The 23077-nt window shown below is 40.0% G+C and overlaps 1 protein-coding gene across 2 annotated transcripts in view; it reads left to right on the plus strand.

Annotated features, from left to right (window-relative positions):
- Positions 1–23077, plus strand: part of LOC144215449 (homeodomain-interacting protein kinase 2-like) — a 57521-nt gene that overhangs the window by 15949 nt on the left and 18495 nt on the right. For both annotated transcript variants that reach the window (XM_077744385.1, XM_077744386.1), the window contains exons 3-4: positions 21813–21936; positions 22390–22509. In XM_077744385.1, coding sequence (XP_077600511.1) covers positions 21813–21936; positions 22390–22509 — 244 coding nt within the window. The remainder of the gene's footprint in view (positions 1–21812; positions 21937–22389; positions 22510–23077) is intronic.

Genomic DNA, 23077 nt, shown 5'->3' on the forward strand with positions numbered 1-23077 from the left:
AGATCTTTCCTTTATGTACCTTATACACTTCCTTTTTAACCAAAGCAAAGCCATGTTTTGGTTTGAGCTGAGGCAGTGTCCAGGAATTAATCTTTTTTCCTGTTCGCACAAAGAGACACTTGAGCTCTGCTCGCAGTTTCGATGTGGTGTCACAGCTGAGGCCGAGAAATAACAGATGTGTCGAAGCGACAGTTAACTCATGTAGTTTATGAATAAGACTACTCAGAACACATAACCACAGGCGCATGCCAGGTGCTTGTTCTGTGACAGTAAAGATAGTGCTCATTCTATCTTACGTCTTCTTTTTTGTTATTTTCCGAGTACACTTTGCACGAATGTGTAACTAAAGTGTTGTTTTTTTTCATTTCTTTATTCATTTTTTGTACCTCAAGGGTTACGGGGGAGTGCTGGAGCCTATCCCAGCTGACTGCGGGTATCAGGCGGGGGACCCCCTGAATTCACAGCCAGCCAATCTCAGTGCACAAAAACACGGACAACCATTCACGCTCACACTCACATCTAGTGGCAATGTAGAGTGTTCACTGGGCTGCAATGAAGTGTATTCATCGCATTTAATTAGGTCCCCCATACAATTACGCTTTTTATTTCAAGTCTTTACCTGTGTTCTAACAAAAGCTGTGGCCTCAGTTAACAACACTTTGTTAAAAGCAAGACAATGTCTGAGGGGTGCGCATGGGAGGAGCATGAGTGCTGCAATCTGGAGCTCCATGATTGCTTGCTTCCGTGCTTACCATCTTCTCCCACCCAGACTGTTTTGGCCGTTTGCAAAAATTGCAATGTGAAAAAAAGTCCCAAGACAGCGAACTATGAGGTTTTCTGGTGTGACTGCCCCTTATGTAACACATCTTGACATACATTTTCACATCAGTTTTCTGTTGTTGGGTATCAGTGGTGCTGCAAGTCAATAATGTTCTTATTTGTTTTGTGGGGGAGTGATCAGAGGAGCAGCGTAGCAAGATCATCCTTTCATTTCCTCTTTGGGAAGCAGCAAAGGGGAAGAGCTACCAGAAAAATGAACATTAAAAACCAGATTAGGGATTTTTATGTGATGTGAATCTACTCTTTGTATGTTGTTTACTCTGGAAAGCAAGTTCCTCTATCTGATACAAAACCCTGAAGCTGGGTCCGATGGATTTTGGTGATTGAGTGTTCAGTTCAGGAGTAAGTTTAAGGAAGATTGTCAGTGCAACACATGAAGTTGGTGTAATAAACATTTAGATGCGGCTGCGTATTATATTTCACAGGCTGTTCAAAGGTTCAGAAGTGAGCATGAAGCTTTCTTTGATGACCTGAGATGAAAAGATAACAATGATTGCCGTTGCCTCGTATGGTTGATTTTCAGGTTAGAGACTACACAAGCCTGTCATTTGGCACTTCACACTGGTTTTGTGTTTACCTTTTTTGCATTTGCCAAAATATTACTCTTTCATCTTTTGAGCCTGGAATAATGGTCTTTTTGTACTGGTTTTATTTTTTTTCCTCGGTCTGACAAATGTTCTTTTAGATTGATGAAGTAGATTTACAGTGGGGGATTAGGGATTAGAAGAATTGTTGTAGCAACAGAACATTTGCATTTACCTCTACTTTAAGGCTTCTCGAAGTTCAAATAAAAGTAATATTACAGTCAAACGCATTATGAGCCCAGCTATTGCATACGTGCAGCTCTTACAACTTTGTTTCCTTTACATACATTTGTTGAGGTTTTCATACCGGTCAGACGCAGATGTTTGTACTTTGTATGTCATACATAGCGTGCTTGTTTACGTTAATGTAGGCTCCAAAAGAGCCTTGCAAATGAGTTATGGATTTTCCACAACGTTGACTTATGCAAATAGAAAAGCCGAATTCAAGCTTGCTATTTACGAGAGCAGCTCTCGGGCTCCTTCCAGTTTTACTTTTGTTTGCTTCAGTGCCTCATGAATACATGGTTGCCTGCTGCTGATGACACTAATATTGCCGAAGATTTTCAATTTAGTAATTCAACTGCTTCGTTAAGGAAATGCAGAATCTGTCTTTTTGTTTTGATTCACACAGATAGTTATTTAACATTTGGTACTAATCTATGTTACTTATTTTTTCGGTCAAAATAAAGTAGGTTGATTATCTTGAATACTTGAACTTGATACGCACCTGATGATGTAATACACACGCCTCCTCATCAAGCTTATACCTCTCCGTGGAAACGGATTATTGTCTTGTCTTGGTGTCTACTGTATGTCTGAGATACTATTTCAGGCAAAAAGCTTTTAGATAGATGGAACACAATGAGGAAAGGTAAGGCCGTTGCAATTGGGTTTGGAGCTCACTTCAACTATCCACCTAGGGTCCGATATCACCCTTAACAAATATATTTTTGTATGCCATGTAACTCACACGTTCCACATTTATTCATCAAATTTTACAAGGATCGCCTAATCTGTGTAACAATTATAATCCAAACCTGAGCGGGAAAATCTATGAAATTTTAATCCCTTACGATAGTGGTTGGGTTCTGGATCTTATTCCAGATAACTAAGGGAAGGAGGCTATCATTTTTTGTTTTCATTCTCGATGCAGAAAAAAAACAGTATGCAATGAAATAATAGGTAACATGCATTTTAATTAAGGTTAATTTAAAGAGATTGTTTTATCAGTGTCTCTTTAGTTGTAAAAAAATATTTAATTCCATACTTTATTACAACAAATATTTTAGTGTATTAAATATAAAGAAATTATCAAATAATTATTGATACAGAAATTAGTGTGTAAAGTTAATGGGGTCACAAATGACTCCACTTGGTCATATTAGTTACTAAAATAGCTTGGTTGTGAAGGTTAAATAAAACATTGACATTGAGTTTGAATGGTAAACTATCAGCCATCCCAGTTCAAGCGGATCAGACATCTGTCCCTATCAGTAACTTAATATTTAGTATTTGGGACTGTGCTTTTATCACAGATTTGAGATTTTCTGCAATCTGTCGACATTATATCCACAGGGACTCTATACCATTTTGTGATAAATTAATTTTACGAATGATTGTGGTGCTTTCAAAGCAATTATTCGAGATAATCCTCACAACCTGATGTCAGCGGTTTGTCTGTGTGTAGGAGGTTTGTGAATTATGCGCGGCAACAGTAAAATGTCAGCGCATCAGAATAAATTACATTCATCCCAAGACAAATATTTACATGAAACAGCTACATTCCTTTCATTATTTTTTATGTTTAAACCAATCATCTAGTCGTGTTTTTTTTTTTACAGTGGAACACATTTTGCAGCTCATCGTAGATTATTAACTCTATAATTAATTTTGCTCAATCAATGGTTGCCTGGTGCACATGTAGATACATAGAATTGCAGTGCCAGAGTGACATCAGTTAAAGATAAAATGAAAAGAAGTTTTCAAGACAAGAGAATTTTACCCGCTCTCGCTACAAATTAGACACACTCAGCGCTCAAAATCCATCTTCTAATGACAATTATTTATTTTATCATATTTGTGTTGTACTCTTGAAAGCAGAAAACTAGAATAATTAAGAGAAATTAAAACAGGAGGTTAATTCTGGAATGTGATTATGTTTAATTTAGAATATACCACAATCTTCTGTGAATACCAAAATCCCCCCCGCCTTTTTCCCTTTTTGATATCATGCCTAAATATAGAAAAAAAATAGAACAGTATGCCCACTGACATTATAAAAAAATGATTTGAATATGCATTAATCCTTAGCAGAATTATTAGTGTGACCTCAAAGGAATTTGCATGTAAGCAAATACTCTGTATATTATTAAAGTTTTTGTTTAGGCAGAGTTCCAAGAATGCCCTCAGTGAAATAAACCACCAAATTTATGTAACCATGATTCAATTCAGTTTTTTTCCTATATTTAAAGTAAAAGACGAGCTCCCAATAGAATTTTGATGACATTGAGCCTTATGCTTTACCCGTAATAACTGTTGAAATATGGATGTCTCCATCAGAGGCCAAGACAGCGTGTGGCAAGTGGAGCTTCTACTCCACCTGTCCATCTATCTATCTGCCTGCCATTGGCAAGCAAGGGCAGGCTTTCAAGCGCATTGAGTGTGACCCCACGTGAAGGAAGCAACGGGGGCATCTCAATGCGGGAGGCTACATGTTAGTCACTGCTCTTCCAAGCGTTTGTTGATGCGTACATGTGCCAAAACTACTTAAGCTTCAGGGTGGGAGTGCTCTAAACCACATATGAAAGGTGCAGTGATGCTGTTCAAGTTCATGAAAGGAATTGGAGGAAAGTGAATCGCAATAGAAGTGCTGATGTGTGGAAGCTCCTTGTTTTGCAATCCTTTCCCGTACCTGCAAATGCGTTGTCTTTCCTCTAAAGCAAATTACTTGTAATTGTCTATGCAGATGAGTTCTCTTTAAAATCTTGTTTATATTGCATGCTCTTCCGTTGTGTTTTTGGAGTGCTATATATTTCCAGACTACACGCCACTACTACAGGAAAAATCTCTCATGACAAGGAATTAAGATTCATACATCGCATTATAATTAGAATACTTTTGCATCCATGTGAGGGAGGGGGGTTGAGGGGGTCTACTCTGGTCAATTGTGGTAAGGCAATGCCGGCTGGTTCTGCTGCTAATCGGGATACAAGCTCGAAACTGCTAAAGTGATCATTAAGGCTTGCTGTATTTACTGCTGTGCATTCTTACTGAGAGCCATAACACCTTAGTATGCGTGACAGAATCCTAATAACCTCTTTCATTTATAATGTGCCTCTGGGCAGCAATCGCCTACGTCCCCACTGAGCAAGCAGGAGACATGTTGCAGCTTTGCTGATTAACTACCACTAGTAAACCATATGAAACACAACATATTCACTTGTCTGCTTCCGGTGTTCATTCAAGCCAAATAATGAAGTGTTTTTACCATTGCAGAGAAAATGGGAAGTTTAGCCACCTGGATACAAGCACCAATATAGTGAACCTAGTGTATGAACAGTATATAGGGTACATTTGTTTTGAGTGTCTCCATGTTGTTCACTCCATGCATTCCAGCTTTGTTCTGCCCTCAGTTTAATTTCCATACATTCGCGAGGTCATTAGGTTGAAGGGAAATGGAGGCGTCTAGATGAAAGTCAGCCCAATGCCCTCGGGTGGATGTGTTTTCTTGGTTTAGTATTGATTGGCTCACCTAAATGTCTGAGGTGGGGGCGCAGCAGGGTGACCTCGTTCAGCCTTACAGGTGTCGAAAAAGGCGCGACTATAAATGGAAAACAGACATTAAAATGTCGAGCCTCGCCATGAAAATAAAAACAAGCAGGGAATGCTTTGTTTTTATTTTAGGCCTGAAATCACTGATTGTTTGGGCGAAAACATTCACAGCAGTGCAGTCGTACATTTGGCAGATTTGGCTTCTTTGGAATCAAGCGCAGGCGGGTTTGGATGGCAGTAGTCGCTGACAGGCATCAGCGCCCCCGGGTCTAAATAAATCATGAGGCGTCCTGCTGACCGTCTTTCCACCATTCCTGGGTACCCACCATCAGGGAGTTTCCAGAATGGGGGGAGCCCCCACCACCCATGTATGTGCTAGTTGCTTCTCCTTTTCTCTCACCTCCATCCACTTGCATGAATATTTAAAAATCTAAATGGAAAATATGTAGGAATTAAAAAGAGCGTTTCCCTCAACCTTCAGTCCTCTTTGATGACCTCTTTCCTTCCACTGACAATTTTTTTTGAGTGTATCACCAACGTTTTATCATGTTTGCAATAACAAGAGTTCCTTTTATTATTTGCCAACTCTCATGATTTTGCTCATTTGACAGTAGCTGATGTATAACCAACAGCTCAAATTGAGGGCGACAGTTTCTAAAAACGTTGCTTCTTTCTATTGTTAGTGGCAGAATTGAATGTGATTTTTGCTCTCATCCAACATGGGCTATTTTCAGCAAGCCAAAATGTGGCTGACATTTAGGGCACTCACTCAGCTATGAAGCATGAAAACACATTAGGTTTGTGAAGTTTTTTTTAAATTTTTTTTAGGATGACCATAATAGAATGTTAGATGTCTATTTACATAAAAATACATAATAAACTAGGTGGGCACAGTGTTTATTTCCCCTTTCTTTGAACTGCAACCATGTTATCACATACCAGAGCATGTTTTCATAAAATTGCTTTTGTGAATTTGGACATGCTTTTGAGATGGTGTTGGAGAAGAACCATTCATAAAACCGCTCTGAAAGAAATCCTATCTTGCGTTGGCTTAATAAATTATTTAAAATGACTAATAGCTTCTAGTGACAGCGAACGTATCGCTGCAGCCGTTCGTATTGAGTCGCTGGAGATGTAATTTGTTTGGAAAAATAATGACTCTCATGTTGGATTCTGGTTAATTATTAAACAAGTTAGTGGTATTAGTAGGGCAAGGTTGTTTTATGGTGAGCATATTTGCTCTTTTTGAAAGAACCATTGCCAGGCTGCAGAGATGAGATGACATTCCACATTTATTGCCATAAACATTATTTCCAGTGGTATAAAAAGGAAAGTCACGTGTGCTTGCCTTAGTAATTTTGGTTTGAGATTCACTCAATGACTGTCAGTGAAGTTTTTTTTTTTTTTTATGGCAAAGTCCCTCACATAATGCTTGAGAGAGATGCAGCCCTTATCTCCTATAACTTAGCAATAAAGGTGAAAAACCTGAAAACATTTTATATTTCATATTTTTTCATATTTCATATCTTTGCTCTGCATATTTTTAGTGTGTTTACAATAAGCTTCAAGTGGTAGTCACCTGTAAAGGTTTTCTGATCATAGCTAATACGTTTTGTTTCGTTTTTGCAATGAGCTTGGGACCATCATTTGTGTTGGACTGAATGATGCATGTCCAAACCTTTGGCCTGTTCTGTATGCTCCAGAAGCTCCAGCTTGAAGTTATTTCTTGTGGCGCCAGGTTGGCCCTAGTCACTTAACACACACACAAAAAAAACTTGTCATCCCAGTGTCTCCCTGGCACAAACATCGCTTGCGTCATATTCAACAACAGGGCAGCATTCCACGCACCATCTTTCATGACAAGACACATTCTATAGGTCATCAAATTGAAAGCTATTTTTCAAACAAAGGAACGTTTGTCTTTTACATGGAGCCAGATGAGAATAGTTGGCTTGTCGCAATCTGCTTTTCCACATTCATTTGGAGATTTACAGAAACTAACTTTGACAAGCGTTTTAAGTACACTCATCCACACTCAGATTTCATTCCTGTTAAGTGAGGTTTGCAGCAAAGCGCAATGAATGCCATAAAGACACAGTCCTTTAACGACTCAATTCAGTTGACTAACTAGTTTTAATTAGAAGGGTTTCCGCAAGCCTATTCGAGGCGTAACATTTAAAATGAATATATTCACCCCTTGTGACCTTTTGAACATTTTATATACTTTAGCTTGTTTTAATTTATTTAATTTACGCAAGAGAAATAGGCACAACATGCAAGTTTTCAAATAACACTGTTAATAACCGTTACCACGACAACCAGTGATTCACAGTTGTGTACTCCAGACCCGCTGGTTTTCCTTGAGGTTATTGTTTGCCCAGGTGGGCCCAAATGACGTGCACCCCCACCCTCCCCAGCGCCCTCTGTAATCCCGCTCGCTCACCTCTCTTGCTCTTTTTTCTCAACTGGTCGCATTCTGCTCCTCCCGGCCGGCTTCCTACGTCCTTTGTTCCACGAGAGCCTGCGGTTCAACTGAAGCTCACACTTTAACAAAGATACACAAATTGGTATTCATCTGTAGTTACCAGCTGTGCACATTGTGGGTTTTTCTAAAAAAAATAAAAATTGAACATCTGATTTGCTTGGAGCTGTGGCGCTCTACCCTGAAATGTTCCCTTTTTTGGGGAATCCAGAATTAACCTCAAATTGTATTATTATCACGGCTTGGCCTTGTTGTTGTAAAATGTGAAAATGGGATTTTCTAAGGCTTGTTCTCACTACTCTTATCTCAGTTCAATATTCATGCTAGGTTTTCAATATAACACCCATGCAGAAGCTTTAAGAGCGTAAAAATCACCCAAACTAACCCTGTTCAAACTGTCGCCATGGTGACAGTTAGGCTTGAGATAAGGCATCCCAACATTGAGTTGTGATTTGGAAGTCTTTTTCCTCGCTTCATGTGAGCGTTTGTGTGAACGAGAGATGGTGTGTCAACAATCCCTGCAGTCAACGACCGCTTATGCCTCTCGCTCCAGGAACTAAACAGAGCAGCGGGAAACTTTCATTAGTGACCCTCAACTTCTGTCCTTTTTTGCTCATTTTTCTTTTTCCATCCCATCCTTTCCATCACGTGGCTGTCCTTCGATTGATGTTTACATTTCTTTCTATGTACTCTCACCTTCAAATCTGCTGGCTATTTCGATGGATATAAACACAATTTCTAGGATTCTAATACCCACAATAATCACCTTACTTTTTTATCCATTCTTTTTCAGCATTTAGCCTGCTCTTTGTCACTGTAACTGGAGTTGATTTCACTCGATTTAAGTTTTTGGGAAATATGATTGAAATGAGATTTATAGAAATAATGTTGCACATTTTCTCTTACATACCTTGCTCTACAACCCTTGATAATTGTGAGAAAATAACTTCGTGTGGTATCTTCTTAAAACAAGAGTACATATTATTAGAGTTGGACTTAACATAGCCGCCTTGTGGTGAAGAGGTTCACTCACCTGACTTCGGTACAGGCAGGGACGGGCTCGATTCTCGCTGGTGGTGGTATGATTGGGAGTATGGATGGCTGTTTATCTCTCTATGTGCCCTACTACTGACTGGTGCCCAGTCTAGGGTGTAGTCTACCTTTCGCCCGAAGTTTTACTGGGTTAGGCTCCCGCAACCCTTTGGAGGATGGGCGGTATGGAAGATGGTTGGTTGGACTTAATAATTCGCTCAGTCTACTTAGCTTTTTTTGCTGAATTTTTGACTATCATTTGCTTAATAAAGCACAACATAATATAAAACAGGGTATGTAAAATATGGAAATGCCATTGTCGTCAACATATTTCCCAAGTAATTTTGGGCAATTCTCATTTCTACTATTTCAGACAATTTAACAGTCACATTACATGTCTAAATAAACAAAGAGCCACCAACATAGTTAAGATAGGGTATAATAAGTGCAATTTACATTACAAGGTTCTTGTGGAGCACAATGAAACAGTCAGAGCTGTGACCAAAGCAAACGCTAACAGCGTGGCCCCGCACTAATTGCAACCAAGGTGCATTTACTGATTATAGTTAAGTGGGCCAAAATGGACCCCTGCTCTGTGTTGCACTGGTCTGCTTTCTCCTATGACAGACGCTGTCAATAGCAGGGTCTTTTGAAACACCTTTTCCACCAAGGAAAGAAAACATCCCTCATGATTGTCTCGTCACTTCATCTTCATGAGGGTGAAAAAAAATCAGAAAGGAGGAGGACAGTGGGCTGCCTTTTAAAATAAATGTTTCTTTCTGAAGCCATGTTTAGCTCAAGGAACATTATCCTCATTTCCTGCCATTGGCATCCAGTCCCATTGAACTGGAGGGTTTGTATTCAACGTCTATCACTGTCAATGTCCCTAAATAATCACAGTTTGTAGATTTTGTTTTGTTTTTTTAAACAAAAATGAATAGTAATTAAAGATGAGGCAAAGTGTGGCAGGTATAAATTACCTAGAAAGATACTAAAAAAGATTCAACGACACAATTAGAGGATGGGGGGTGTTCAGGCAAGGATTATATGTCAGCCATTTGATCACACAAGCTTTGATCTCCACTCTGGGTTCCAGCAAGTCCGTGGGACAGTTATCGGCTGATTTTTGAGGGGGTGGACAACACACTTTTGGGTAGAGCCAGTCTTTAATGAAAGTGAAATTGTTGTCATGGTTGGTAATGCCACCTGAAAACATACAGTATTAGAAAAACATTTTAAATTTTACAATTTACTATAGAAAATCTTGAGTTGGGAATATTGTGGGTACAAAAAGAATGCATTGCAGTTTGTAGAAAATTGGCATATTTGGATAAATTATAAAGCGATGTGCTGTTGAAGAAATATCCATAGTTTTGGATTTGCGGGTTAGGTGGTGCTTTTGCCTACTTTCTATCCTCACAAGGGTTGCATGGGCTGCTGGAAGCTATCCCAACCAACAACAGGCACCAAGCAGGGGCACCCTGAATTGGTGACCAGCCAATTTCAGAACAGACAACCATACACGCTCATGCCTAGGGGCAATCTAGTGTTCCACCAGCCTGGCCTGCATGTTTTTTAATGTGGTAGGAGTACCCATAGAAAACTCACACAAGCCCAAGGAGAACATGACAACTCCACACAGTGGGGATCGACCGGGGATCGAAGCCTCGACCCAAGAACTGTGAGGCCGATGCGCTAACCACTCATCCGCTGGTCTGGTTTAGAGATAATTTAGTTTTTTGCATGATTTCCTACTAAATTCTCATGAGATTGCAATGACTTTAGTGGCTATTTGCACAGCTGTGTGTACAAATACAAACATTTGACTGTGCTGGATGATTAGAGTTTCAGGGCATGGCCAGTGATTCGTATGTGCTCACACAGCCATGCAGTGTGCTACAAGGCAGACCTAAGTGACCTACAAACAACTAGACATATTCAGGCAGCCTCACATAGCCCAGAAGGAGTACAGACAAAATGGAGGGAAATAGACAGAGCAGATAGCGGCGGGGTTTGTCAGGCCCCGTGAATGAACATTTAGGTTAGACTTATCGAGTGAATGTCTCCGGCTTAGACATAGCTCAAGCATGGAGCCCGCCAAGACACGTCACATAGCCCCAGGACTGTCGTCAAGCACCCCCCGCCAAAGTCTCAGTCCCGGTTTCCCGGAGGTGAGCAGACACGAGGATCTCTCGTCGGACTCTGGGTGTCTGGGCGCTCGCTTTTTTGTGTCGTACCAGTTAAGCTTCATTGCACTTCAGAGAAGTGCATGCAAACATAGCGCTTTGGTGGCTGGCACCCATTTGGAGGTTTTCATTGATTGCATTTCTTTTTCTTGGTTTCTCTTGCCCAATGTAAGGTGTCTACTAAAAATGATTGAAAATGGAGGAGAAGAAAGTAGTTAGGTCACTATGCTAATAGTGGGTTCACATTTTCATGTCTTTCTACCAGTGTGGAGTGTCTAGAGTGGCTTGCTCACATTCTCCCATCTCCACATTATCCCCGAGCGTGTCTCTCCATCTCTGTCCTCCCCCAGTGCTTGCTTTCTACTCTAATCTTTCTCCATGCCCTTACTGCCCCCATCCCATTTGGTAAACCTACACACACGCTTTACACCAAGAATATGAACAACATTTTTTTGCCTCCGAGTGGCTCACAACCTCCAAAGTGCTGATGTGCTATGTTCAAGGTAATTATAACATGCCTTGGTCGCGGAGGGAGGAGATGGGACTCTAGCAAGTAATGTTTAATTTGCTCCAGTGCCCAAAGAAAGCTCTGCTTGCTTATTGTTATGCCAATTAACCAGTGTCAAGGGCCATGCATTTCCTGTGATTGTTTGGATTTGCATACAGTAACAAGCTAATTCAGTATGGATCAAGACTGTTTTTCCTTACAGCTATGACAGCCACACCCTCACTGCTCTTCAGTAGAGAATGTGGTAAATGTACCTTTAACCTCTGTCTGACATTTCTTTGTCTCGTGGGTCATTGCTCCTTCTCCGGCTTCCGAATGGGATAAACCTTTGGATGATGCCGTGTATGTTGTCAGACTTTGCATTCCGATGATAAGACGGTGGATTCACCTTGATTGCAAGGTCGCAGCATCCCACCCCCCCACACAACTGAAATTTGCAAGATATTTAATTTCTTACATTAAGTGTGTCATCCGCTTTACGGTGATCATTCACTGCCAACACAGTTCAAATAGATTGGAAATCTACATATGCCAGAGGCAGCAAAGGATTTGGTTTGAATTGAGCTAATTGTGCTATTTCTTTTAAGAATATTTCAATTCGCTTGATGATCTATGGTTAGCAATATGGTTACATTGATTACATTACATACACACATTTTACCAGCTGCAAATAAATTGTAATTAATTCCCCCACTTTTTATAATTCATAGATAAACTAATTGCTGTGCCAGATTTCTTGACTTATCTTGCAGTATATAGGTATGAAGGCCATTGAGTGGTACTATTATCACACTTTCCTACTGCTGCTTTCATTTGATTACTATTTTCTCAATTTTGCTGAAAGCAAATGAATGTCTTTGGGTGGCATTTTAGCACAGAGAAAAAGCTGTAAGAAAGCAAGGAAAAGGAATTAATTGTGAGCAATAGAGAAAGCCGTTTGCGTTGATAAAGAGAAGACTAATCTATGAGATGGTACTCATCTTGACTGGCCCGGTTCGAGATGCTACATCCAGGATCCCAGCAGTCCGACATAGCCTACTGATCTATATTTCAAAGCAGATACTAGAAAGAAATTATTTAATGAGTTACCATCTTCCTTTTTGGTTGAGAATAAATGTCTTTGTGGAACTAATTGAATGTGGCATCTCAAGTACCAGGGAGCTCTTTTGGGGCTGTGCCTCAAGTTAGGGGATCTGCTGAAATAGAAGCTTGCATGCTGCTGAGGCGTGAGTGGGACAGGTCTGTTTCGGGTGATTGATGCACTTTAAACACTGTTCGTGTGTTTATGCACAGCTAAGGATTCATGTTAATATTATTGTTGACTTCAATTTGTGGATTTAGTTTTCTGTGTCAGATCTTTAGCATTGCAAAGTGCACATTTGTTGGGAATTTTAGAGTTAGTTAGTGACTCAGAGACAAAGGAGACAATGTTTTAATGGCAAATGGGTCATCTCTATTTACAGATATGGAAATGGCCCGAGACATATGCAGTTAGACGGACTTGGCATTTGCTGAAATGATGAACTGGCGCCATCGTTCTATGCCGGCATGCATGATTGAACTCTAATACACGGGCGTCAGGGCACATGTTGACATTTAAATATTGAAATGTATCACTAGTTCTTTGTTTGGATCCAGCTTTTCTGTTTTCACAATTTCTCTGTCATGCATGTATGGATTTCGGAGGAGCTTTTACATATTTCCCAAGACTAAAGTGAGTGCACAGTGATATCACATATCAGTCTGAAAGGAGCTGCTTGATTAGGGACTTTGTTGTACGCACACACATTTCCCTCACACTTTCATTCATGTCTGCATCAAGATGACTGCTCAATTATTAGACAATCAGAAGTTTTTGGACCTTGATATAAAACGTTGCTTTTATGTGAAGACTGGTTAATAACTGTTAAACCTCAATCTGGTAAAATGGCAAGGTCTTTTGCTGGCTTGACATTGACATATTTTTAAACATTTGACTACTAAAGTGATTCTTTTATAATGTTTAAATTGTAGGGTCAGGGTGGATATGATGCTGGAGCCCAATTTCTTGCCAAAAATTATTAATGTAATTAATCAGCCCATAGAGAAAAATTTAAAAATGAGACTCTGAGGACTGATGCGTATGCAATCCTAGAATATACCTATCATATTTCATTGTGTTCTGCCAGCGAATAATGGTGCTGCAGCAATTTTAAAACCACAATAATTTTATGTAATTAATCAACCCTAAGAAAAAACGAAAATATAATCTTGCTGAGGATCATTGAATATACATCTATAAAATATACCTTCCAAATGTATTTCTGATGCATACATAAATAGGGAAAGCAATTTTAGTTTGTATCCTTACCAAGTTGAAGAAAAACAACTAAATGAGTGAGAACTTGAGAGGATTGAAGGATTTGAAATTGTTTCAATTTCATTTTCTTTCCAAGCTAAGATTTTTTTGGCCCACTTCTGCTGGTATGGTAACTGGAAACTGGGAATATAACAATTGTTGTGGTACAACATTTAGAATGCTTAGGCACTCAGTAAGAAGGATGAGGTAAGCACAGTGACAATGAAGAGGGAGGTTTGGAAGCAGGCAGCAAGAGCGGCAAAAGCCCATTGGATGCCCAGCTGCAAAAGTGCCCCCGGGGCCTTGGAGGACTGTGGAATGTGGCTGATGCGAGTCTGTGTATATTTGGGCTCCAGATAGCAAAAGCTTCGGGGATGCAGCTGTTAGCAGCGATGGGTTTGCTCATGTGTATCGACATGTACTTATTAAAATAGAGCAAACAGATGTGTCATCTGTGGAAATGCTCAAGTGTTACGCCTGTGTTTTGTCGTGCCCACCCAGTCGATGTCTGTGCGACGTAATGAAAAAGAAATAACATTGAGACTACTTTAGACACACTGGAATGTGCAAGAGAAACTGATTTGAGCAAATAACCTTCCAAGAGTGGTCACAGTCGCACTGAACCGAGAGGAGCTTTCTCAAGAGGAAATGACAGAAAGTGTTTGTTCCTAAGGTTTCCCAGGCACTTTTCGGCAAAGGGTCGCTTAAAGTGCATCGTGGTGTTGAGGCACAACTGCCTCGCCCCCTTCCTTCCTCCCTTCTCCCTTTCCCGCCACTTGAATCCCCATTGGTCCTATTTCTTTTCCCGCCAGCCAATACTGCCCAACGTATCTGCGAGAAGTGATCTCAGTGGCTGCACTTGGGGTGTGTGGGGTCAAAGCTGTGCTCATTTCACACTGTGTCCTTTTGGACTTCATCCAGCAGCAACCCCTCCACTGCTTACACATTGAAGAGAGACCAAAGAAAAATGGAGACGAACACAAAAGAGACAGAAAAGTCCTCAGTTTAAACTGTGTTTTGATATCCCACCTTACGGAACTGAGAATGTTTAGCTCTAGTTTATAATTCATGTTGAGCGCTACTCGTTGGGTTCTTGCTGCAAAGTATGTGCATGCACGGTTATCTAAACAAGGCTTCTTATCCACAACAAGAATGTTTGTGAAATGTGAGGATGTTCTCTCTTGTCAAGTAAGGGAACTACTAAATAAAATGCTCATATAGGCGAGAATTTAACAGTTTCATGTGTGTCTAGGAGAATGATGGTACATTGCCATTTTTAAATGTATGAGTGTACTTTTATGTACTCCAAAATACTTGGTGCTTAATCTTTTCATCTTATTTTTTTTAACCTTGATAATTTCCAAGTTGAGGACTTGATTATTTTCTGAACCAAGTTTGCTGAGGCTATGATATTTGATTTAACTACTAGATGCAAAGAGAACAAAGCAAACATTAATTCAATTTCAATTTAAACATATTGCTGGGTTTTAATGATAATCACACATGAGTCTCCAATCTGAATTGTGTATGATATTACTGTCAGTAATCAAACCTTTCCATTGTTAGGGAAGTCACTAGTCTCATCCCATCTCATTTTCTGAACCGCTGGGATCTCGGGGGTGCTGGAGCCTATCCTAGTCGACTTTGGGCCAGAGGCGGGGGACACCCTTCATGATACTATTTGCTTCAAGGAGGCAGACAGTAATCTTAATCAGGCTGCAGGGAAGGCACTGAGTTGTCCAAAGCTTTCCATAAAGTCTCAATAATCCTGTTGTTTTTTCTCTACATGATGACATTTGTCATTCTTGTCATGGAAGAATGCAGCAAAATTATGTGTGAAGTCTTGGCAGGTGGGGGCACACATGTCGGACAGGAAAAAAAACATACAGATCAGCGCATGTTGCACTCCTTCCAACTCCACTCCTGATACAAAGTGAAAATTAAAATACTCAAAATCCATACATTTAAATAGAAATTTGAAAATAAATGTTGGCATTGTTCAAAAGGGTGATTACAATGAGCAAAATAAATGTTACATATTGATTCTGCACAACAAATAGTCAGTTATCAGATCCTTGACAGTAAATTAGTTGTTGGCCAGAAAATAAATGTTGACCCTTCATTAAGTACTTGCATATCCTCTATCTACCTTAAAGTTGTGTATTTGTATCATATCATGCATGGACACTTACATCTACAAATGCATTGTCCCCTTTAAGACTTGGAGGAATGAAGGAGGGTGTGGAAATAAATCTACTGTTGATGCACTATGTTTCCTCAGCTGTTTCTGCAACAATACAGCCTCTGCAGTGTTAACGGCTGAAATTGAATGACTTATTTTTTATGTGCATACATTGACCTGGCATATGTCACTGTGACAATAAGATGGCGCCCCAGTGGCTCAGGCAGTGCATTTCAAATGGAATCTCAGGATCTCCACTGTGTCTATTAGCGCACAACCGACCTTTGTGCTATCAGACCTGACTGCCCCCGCTCTTTCCCGATATCACTTGATCTTGTTCTCTGCTTCTCTAAATCAATAGAATTGGATATATTGATGCAGTAACATGTTTTCCCCTCCCATTGTGTTCTAGCGAGGCTGAGAGAAAACACGAGAATCACACTAATGCCCCCTTGGCTGGCTGATGAAAAACAAGCACAATTGTACTGCAGCACACTAACAGGCTAAATGCTGTGCATACATGTCTTCAACCTACAGTTACAATAAGTCTGTAATTATTTATTCAACGCTAACAGAAAGAATGAAAAATTGGGCTTTGAGGATGGAAGAGATTTGAAACTCAAATGCAAAACTTTGAGGAATACAAGTGAATCACTTCTCCCTGGGCTGTCAAGTTACATTTTTATCGGTTTCAACTTTAAATTGATAGTAAATTAGTGTTGAAGCGCTTCCTGTTTGTAAATTGTTTTGTTGCATCTTTTCCGCCACAAAATGTAATGTTAATTTCAACTGCAAGAGTACCACACACACACTTTTTCATCGCAGTGACCCTCCCAGTGCTCATAATCAACCGACAAGAAGCACTCCTCCAACACTGCATTTTCTTTTGCAGCGTATTACGGGTCCACTGTGTTTCTTTTATTAGCTTTGTGTTCCAATCTCCTCTTAAATTATACAACCATGAGTCGTGGACAACTATTGTTACCCTCTACTGGTTAATAATTCTGCAAATAACTAATTAGCCCTGATACAAAAAATACATTAAAAAATAAATACATAAACTGGGCAACATGTTACACAAGGAGATTCAAAACAATTGATTTACAAATGAAAGAGGAGTAGAACTTCATGCTGGTGTCCACAAGAACAACAAGAACCAGCATTTTGACAGGCTTTTGGCTTGTAAAACAAGAGAAGCAGGGGAAAACAAGTAATTTGATTTTTACTAGTTGATTGGTTCGGTCGAGTTGTTCAAATGCCCTTTGTGTTTGATAGGCCCTGATTTTGCTTTAAATCGTACTCCAAAAATTGAGAAATGATATTCTATGCTTCTACCTGTCCCAGTATTTCAATTGTGTGCTTTCTAGTTAAAGGATCTTTTTAGGTTGCTTTTTCAAACCCTTCTACTGTCACTCCATATCATACAGTTTCTTAAGTACTCAGTTTAGTTTCTTCCCTTTGCAAGCAGATGAATTTCATCTGCCTGACTTGCACGCCTGTGCCATTTCTACAGTGCATCCTGCTGTCTTATTGGCCAAGATGCCCCATCGCTCCCCCATCCTGCTTTGGTGATGCATCTCAGCCTTTATGACAGGCATGCCAGCTGGTTAAGCTGGTTGACTGGCTGCTTCTAAGATTGCAATATTGTCTGTTTGCAGTCATGTGTATGTATGTTTGGTAATACTAATCAATCTGGACAAAAACATAATTGGGATAAAAACCTGTTTTAGGCATTAAATGAGTTACATAACTAAATGTGATACAAATTTCTGATTAAAATTTCAAGACTGGCAATATACAGACAAAAGTATGACCAAGCCGCACAAACGCCTTGGGGATTGGTCAATGTCTGGTTCAGTGCTGACCGGGTTAATTTTATCTGACAGTTAGTCCACTAACATAATAGTGTTGCAAAAGGCTGGAGGCGTTCTCTCTGTGTTTCCTACATCTGTTCTCAAGCCTCACTCTCTGACACATTCCCATCATTAACCAATCACCAATCCTTTGAAAAATGAGTGAGCATTACTCTATAACCAATCTTAAAAAAGTGTGACATGTATTTGTTTATAGCTGCACTGACAATAGGACTTAGGTTTGTACCTCGTGTAATACTGGCGGTGACTGTGCATAATCAATTCTTCCTGAAGAGAAGAAAAGTTCCTAATAGAGAAGAAAACACTTTTCTGTATTAGTTGCTCTCCATACCAGCAAGACTAAATGTCATGCTGCATTGGCTTAACCAACAGAAACACGTTAGCTAAGTAATGCATAGTTTTAACAGCGTGTAATGATATATTAGAGGTATTCACAGTTTCTTTCAAACGCTTGACACGTCTGCAATTACATCTTTTCAAGCCTCGTTGCAATTAGCATGCTATTTCATGACAGCTGCATATTCAATGTCATTCACTTATCCCCCATTCTGTTCCCCCACCCGTCCCTGTGCTTTGACTTGTCTTGTTGTAAATGCATTGCATATTCCACTGAGGCCTGTTGTACTTGTACAGGTAACAGTGACCACCTTGTCAGCATTTCAGCTTCCTCATTTTTTTGACTGAGGCCGGAAAAAAGGAGAGGGAGGACTGTTTTCAGGACCTTCGAATGTTGCCCTTGCTAAGATAGAAGCAACATTTCTCAAGGTCTCTTTGAAAAAGTTTGCCTTGTCCAGATGAAGTCCTCCCCCATTACCTCCTTCTGCCACCTGGAGCAGATGCTCTGAGAATGGAAATTGCCTGCATAAATGTGCATTTACATGATCCCTGCATCTAATATAGTATGACACAAACACAATTCCAACAGCAACAGCTGAAGTAACGATAGCAGGTGGAGCTTTTTGGGCCGAGTCGGAGCGAGAGCATGTCTGGGAATTGACTCAATTTCTAGATGCCACTGGTGCGCAGCAGGGGATGGAAGTCCAAACATCGATTTCACAGGGTGCAACATGTCGTATAGCTAGAAAACATTTTTATCCATGGTTTGCATTCAGTTAAACTGAAAGGGTGCATGAATATGTAGATGAATATCCAGGGAGAGTCCGGAAGCCATTCATAGCACAGACCTAAGCTTGTTCCAATAGGCAGGGGAAAATGACTGGATGGAGGGGAGGGTAAGAGTCAAAGCAAAGCATGGGATGGGAAAGAAGAAAGCAAAATGCTCTAGAGGACGGTTAATGATGGCATCTATTCAAACAAAGTGCTTTTTTTTTGCCACCAGTTGCGCGCTGTCTCGCTTGCTGTTGATAATATTTTTGTCGAGTAGACGGGGCTCACTTATAACTGCCTGAAGAGCTATTTGAATAAGAACACAGTTACATTAGGGCCAATGATGAAGTGTTTCAAGCTGAAATGAAAGAGTACTAATCCATTACTGAAGATTGTCTGCCTGGTCCGTGTGCGTGATTGTGAGTTCATATCGTACATGATTAAATGCTCTAGGCTTCCAGGGATCCATCAGTCCGCTGTCTGGACCCTAGCTAAGGGAAGGTCAGCCTGATGGATACATCCTGACATGCACACAGCCTGTGAAGTCAGCTGTGTGTCCGCATGTTTGCTGGGGTGGGTGTGTTTCTGTTTATGTGTGTGTGTGTGTGTTCGTGTGTGTTGGCGGGCCAACCAGGCTCAGGCACGGTTCAGCAGAACAGGGGGTGGAGAGGTGGGTTTGAAGGGATAGTCTGGCCTTCTATGCCCTAGTTTGAAGGGGTTATAAAGGGGGTTTAGCTGGCACAGCGGTACTACGGCGGGCGGGGGTGTGTAGGGGGTTGCTGGACTGACTGTGGGGATGGGAGAGGGATTTAAGAAAGGCTCCATTCATGATCGGTACCATCTCTGACTCCCTCAGGAACTTCATGTTATCAATGACTGAGCCAGCTGGGAGGATGTGAGCATTTGTATCTTTTCCACAGACTCTTTCTTTTGTGAGGTCCAGTGCTTCAAAGCCCAAGAATTTCTTAAAGCATGTTAAAATGCACCATAGGTTTGCACAAATTAGGCACTGCCTTTGGCATATTTCAAGAACAAAGATGCTGTGTGATGCCATCTGGAGATGACGATAAGTTGGTGCAGATTACGTGGTGATGATTCATCTGTGTCAACGATTTGTCAATTTATCAGCTTTTAGAGCAAAGCACTTCAATATTGGTTCTTTCTAGGGGAAAAGAACACTGACAGCCAAGGTTGTGTTGGCTTACACAAGGCTTCATGTGCAATTTTATGTTACTTTAAAAGGTATAAAATGCCCACAACTGAAGTTCGATTTGTTTTTGGCACCAAAGTAAAACAGTCTAAATCACGCAGACTCTGCATGAATTATTCATCTGTATTAGCCGTTTAGAGAGAAAGGGAAAATGTCTATTGCTCTATATCAGCAGGTGTGATGGCAGCATTGCACTAGCAGATGTCAATTTTTACATTTGTAATTTGAGATTACGAGCAACAATGCTTTTCTCCTTTCTCATTTCTTTTCTGCTTCTGTCTTGTTCTCTCTATTTTTGCACATTGCTGAACACGAGGAGCTTCCGGCTTGAGTGGGCACATGCAGCGTAGCCATATGAACGATCAGGGCAGAGCATTAGAGCATAACCCAGAAAGGTTCCGGCTGAAATGGATCCAAACATCAAGTCAACATAGCGTTTCTTACCAGCTCACACATGTAGCCTTGAAGCATGACTACACACACATACTGTATCTGCAATCAAGCACTTTACCAAAGCTGAAGCAGTAATCACTTCCTTATCTTCCAAGAGTTCTTGATTGCTCGCTTCTATGTCTTTAACATCAAACATAATAGTACGACATTCGCATCTCAACTTTATTGGGAGTAATTTTCTGTATCTTTCGGCAGACAGTTGAATCATTGTTAATGAGATGAAGGGCAGCAGAAAGAAATCTGCTTTCTGTGCAAATTACCACTGATCAAATGAATCCCTCTCTGTTTATCTGATCTTGATACTATAATTTTAACCGCATTGAAAAGCTTATTTTTCTTTTATTTGAAAGGATTTCATTGGGCGATTAAATTAAAAATTTAAAATATTCATTTAGTTGCATTTTGGTACAAAACGGGAAAAACAAGTAGATTATATACCAAGGCTAGATTTACCAGACCTAGGTGGTTAACTTTTAACATAGAAGTGATCAGCAGTAGGTACGCTGTGCCCTTGTCAATCTCAGCCAGCATTCATGTGTGTATGTTTTGTCTGATATTTCTGCTAAACTGTGGGATGGCAACGGTGCTCGCATCTGGCTTTTGCGACCTCACTCTCACAACTAAAACATCAACTCTGAATGTATTAATGAACTGTAAATTATTAAAAATCGATGGAAAATCAATTTCAACTGGGAGATTGGCAGTAAATAATCACAAAGAAGTAGGACACGTAATTATTGCTTCCATATTATCAATTGTTTTAAATCCAATGAAAATGGTCATATAAAAACACCATTTTTGTCCTATCATTAATGTGCAGTTTTGTGTAAAGGTGATGTTTTTCCTTTAGGAATACAGTTGTTTTTTTTAAAACCTTTTTTTGGACAGCTCACTTCTCATGCTCGGAATTTTCTCTTTGGTCTCTTGGCATCTCTCGACAAGCTCACATTAAGTGTGAAAAAAGCTTTTTGCATGGCTGGAGCACCTGCCACAGTTACTGTATGTGTGTGCGAGTTAATTTGTCATTCACAGAATAGATCTATGATGATTGTAACAGTTCCATTTAATGGGGCCACCTTTGGCATAATAAAAAACAGTAACCACCCACATCATACAGTTGTGTTTTTTCAATTACATTTTGTTTTAGCTCATTCACTGCCATTGACAGCGAGTCAAATCCATTTTAACTAGAAGTGTTTTCAGTGACGGCCAATGAGTTAATGAATGTTTACTGTTTTCTCACAGAGCTCCTGAAATCATCCTGGGTTTGCCATTCTGTGAGGCGATAGACATGTGGTCCCTGGGCTGCGTGATTGCTGAGCTTTTCTTGGGATGGCCACTCTATCCCGGTGCTTCTGAATACGATCAGGTATTGAACACACACAACTGACTTGCTTGGAGACATTTCATGAGCATTCATTTTTGTGTCCTTGACAATGGTATTTATTATTTATTTATTTTTAAATAGGCCGCCATAATCCCCACAGCAGCCCCTTAGGAGCCTCGCACGTCGCCCGTTTGTAGCAACATATGCCACAGTGCCACTTGTCCAATTAGCGAGCCTCTGCGCTCTAAAGCGAGACATCGCTGAATTCCCTCAATCAGAATCTATGGCGAGACCATGACAGAGTTTTGCTTCAATGCCAAACAATCTTGTCAAATCGAACACATTTTGTAGAATGTTGTCATTTCTAAAACATTGCTGCTTTTGAGCTGTTGTTGGGATTCTTGGAATGTTTGCTCAAATGTTTTTTTGTTCATCTTCAAAACCCCTTGAATGTACGTTCGTAATATTTTACTGTTTTTTTTTTTCGTCATGAAGATACGGTACATCTCACAGACCCAGGGTCTCCCTGCGGAATATCTGTTGAGTGCTGGGACTAAGACCACCAGATTCTTCAACAGAGAACCTGATTCCACCTATCCTCTTTGGAGATTGAAGGTACCCCTGGAATGAACTACTTAACATTATGAATAAAAGCACAGTAAAATTAGCTTAGTTACAAATTTACTTTGTTTTTACTGCACCCCACAACCACGGGGAAATAAAAATAATGCATATAATTGGGCCTTCAATTGTTAAAGATCTGCTATGAATGTATTCATTCATTTGTTCATTATCTAAGCCGCTCATCCTCACACTTTCAACCTCACACTATGGATTTAATAAAAAAAAAAAAAAAAATTCTCATTATTTAGGAGAAGGTTAGTCCCAATTTTTATTTCTGTAGAAATGATTCCTAGTCTACTCCTGAAGTCTATGTAAACTTGCCGTTTGTGCTTAAATTAATTGGGGGCTTAAAGTCATATTTCTTCTGAGTATAGGATCTGACATGAACTTTAGCCTGTTAATCCTCTTGTGGAAAAAGGCATTGATTAGCTACATTTTGACCTTATGGTGTCTCATTTAAGAAGAACCGTAAAAGATTTTTACGTATTCAATGTGAACAGTCCTTGTTTTTGTACTCTGTAGGACCTCACCAGTATTTCACAACGTGAAATAATTCAAT

Source organism: Stigmatopora nigra, chromosome 22 (genome assembly GCF_051989575.1).
Source record: "Stigmatopora nigra isolate UIUO_SnigA chromosome 22, RoL_Snig_1.1, whole genome shotgun sequence".
In the NCBI taxonomy this organism is placed as follows: domain Eukaryota; kingdom Metazoa; phylum Chordata; class Actinopteri; order Syngnathiformes; family Syngnathidae; genus Stigmatopora; species Stigmatopora nigra.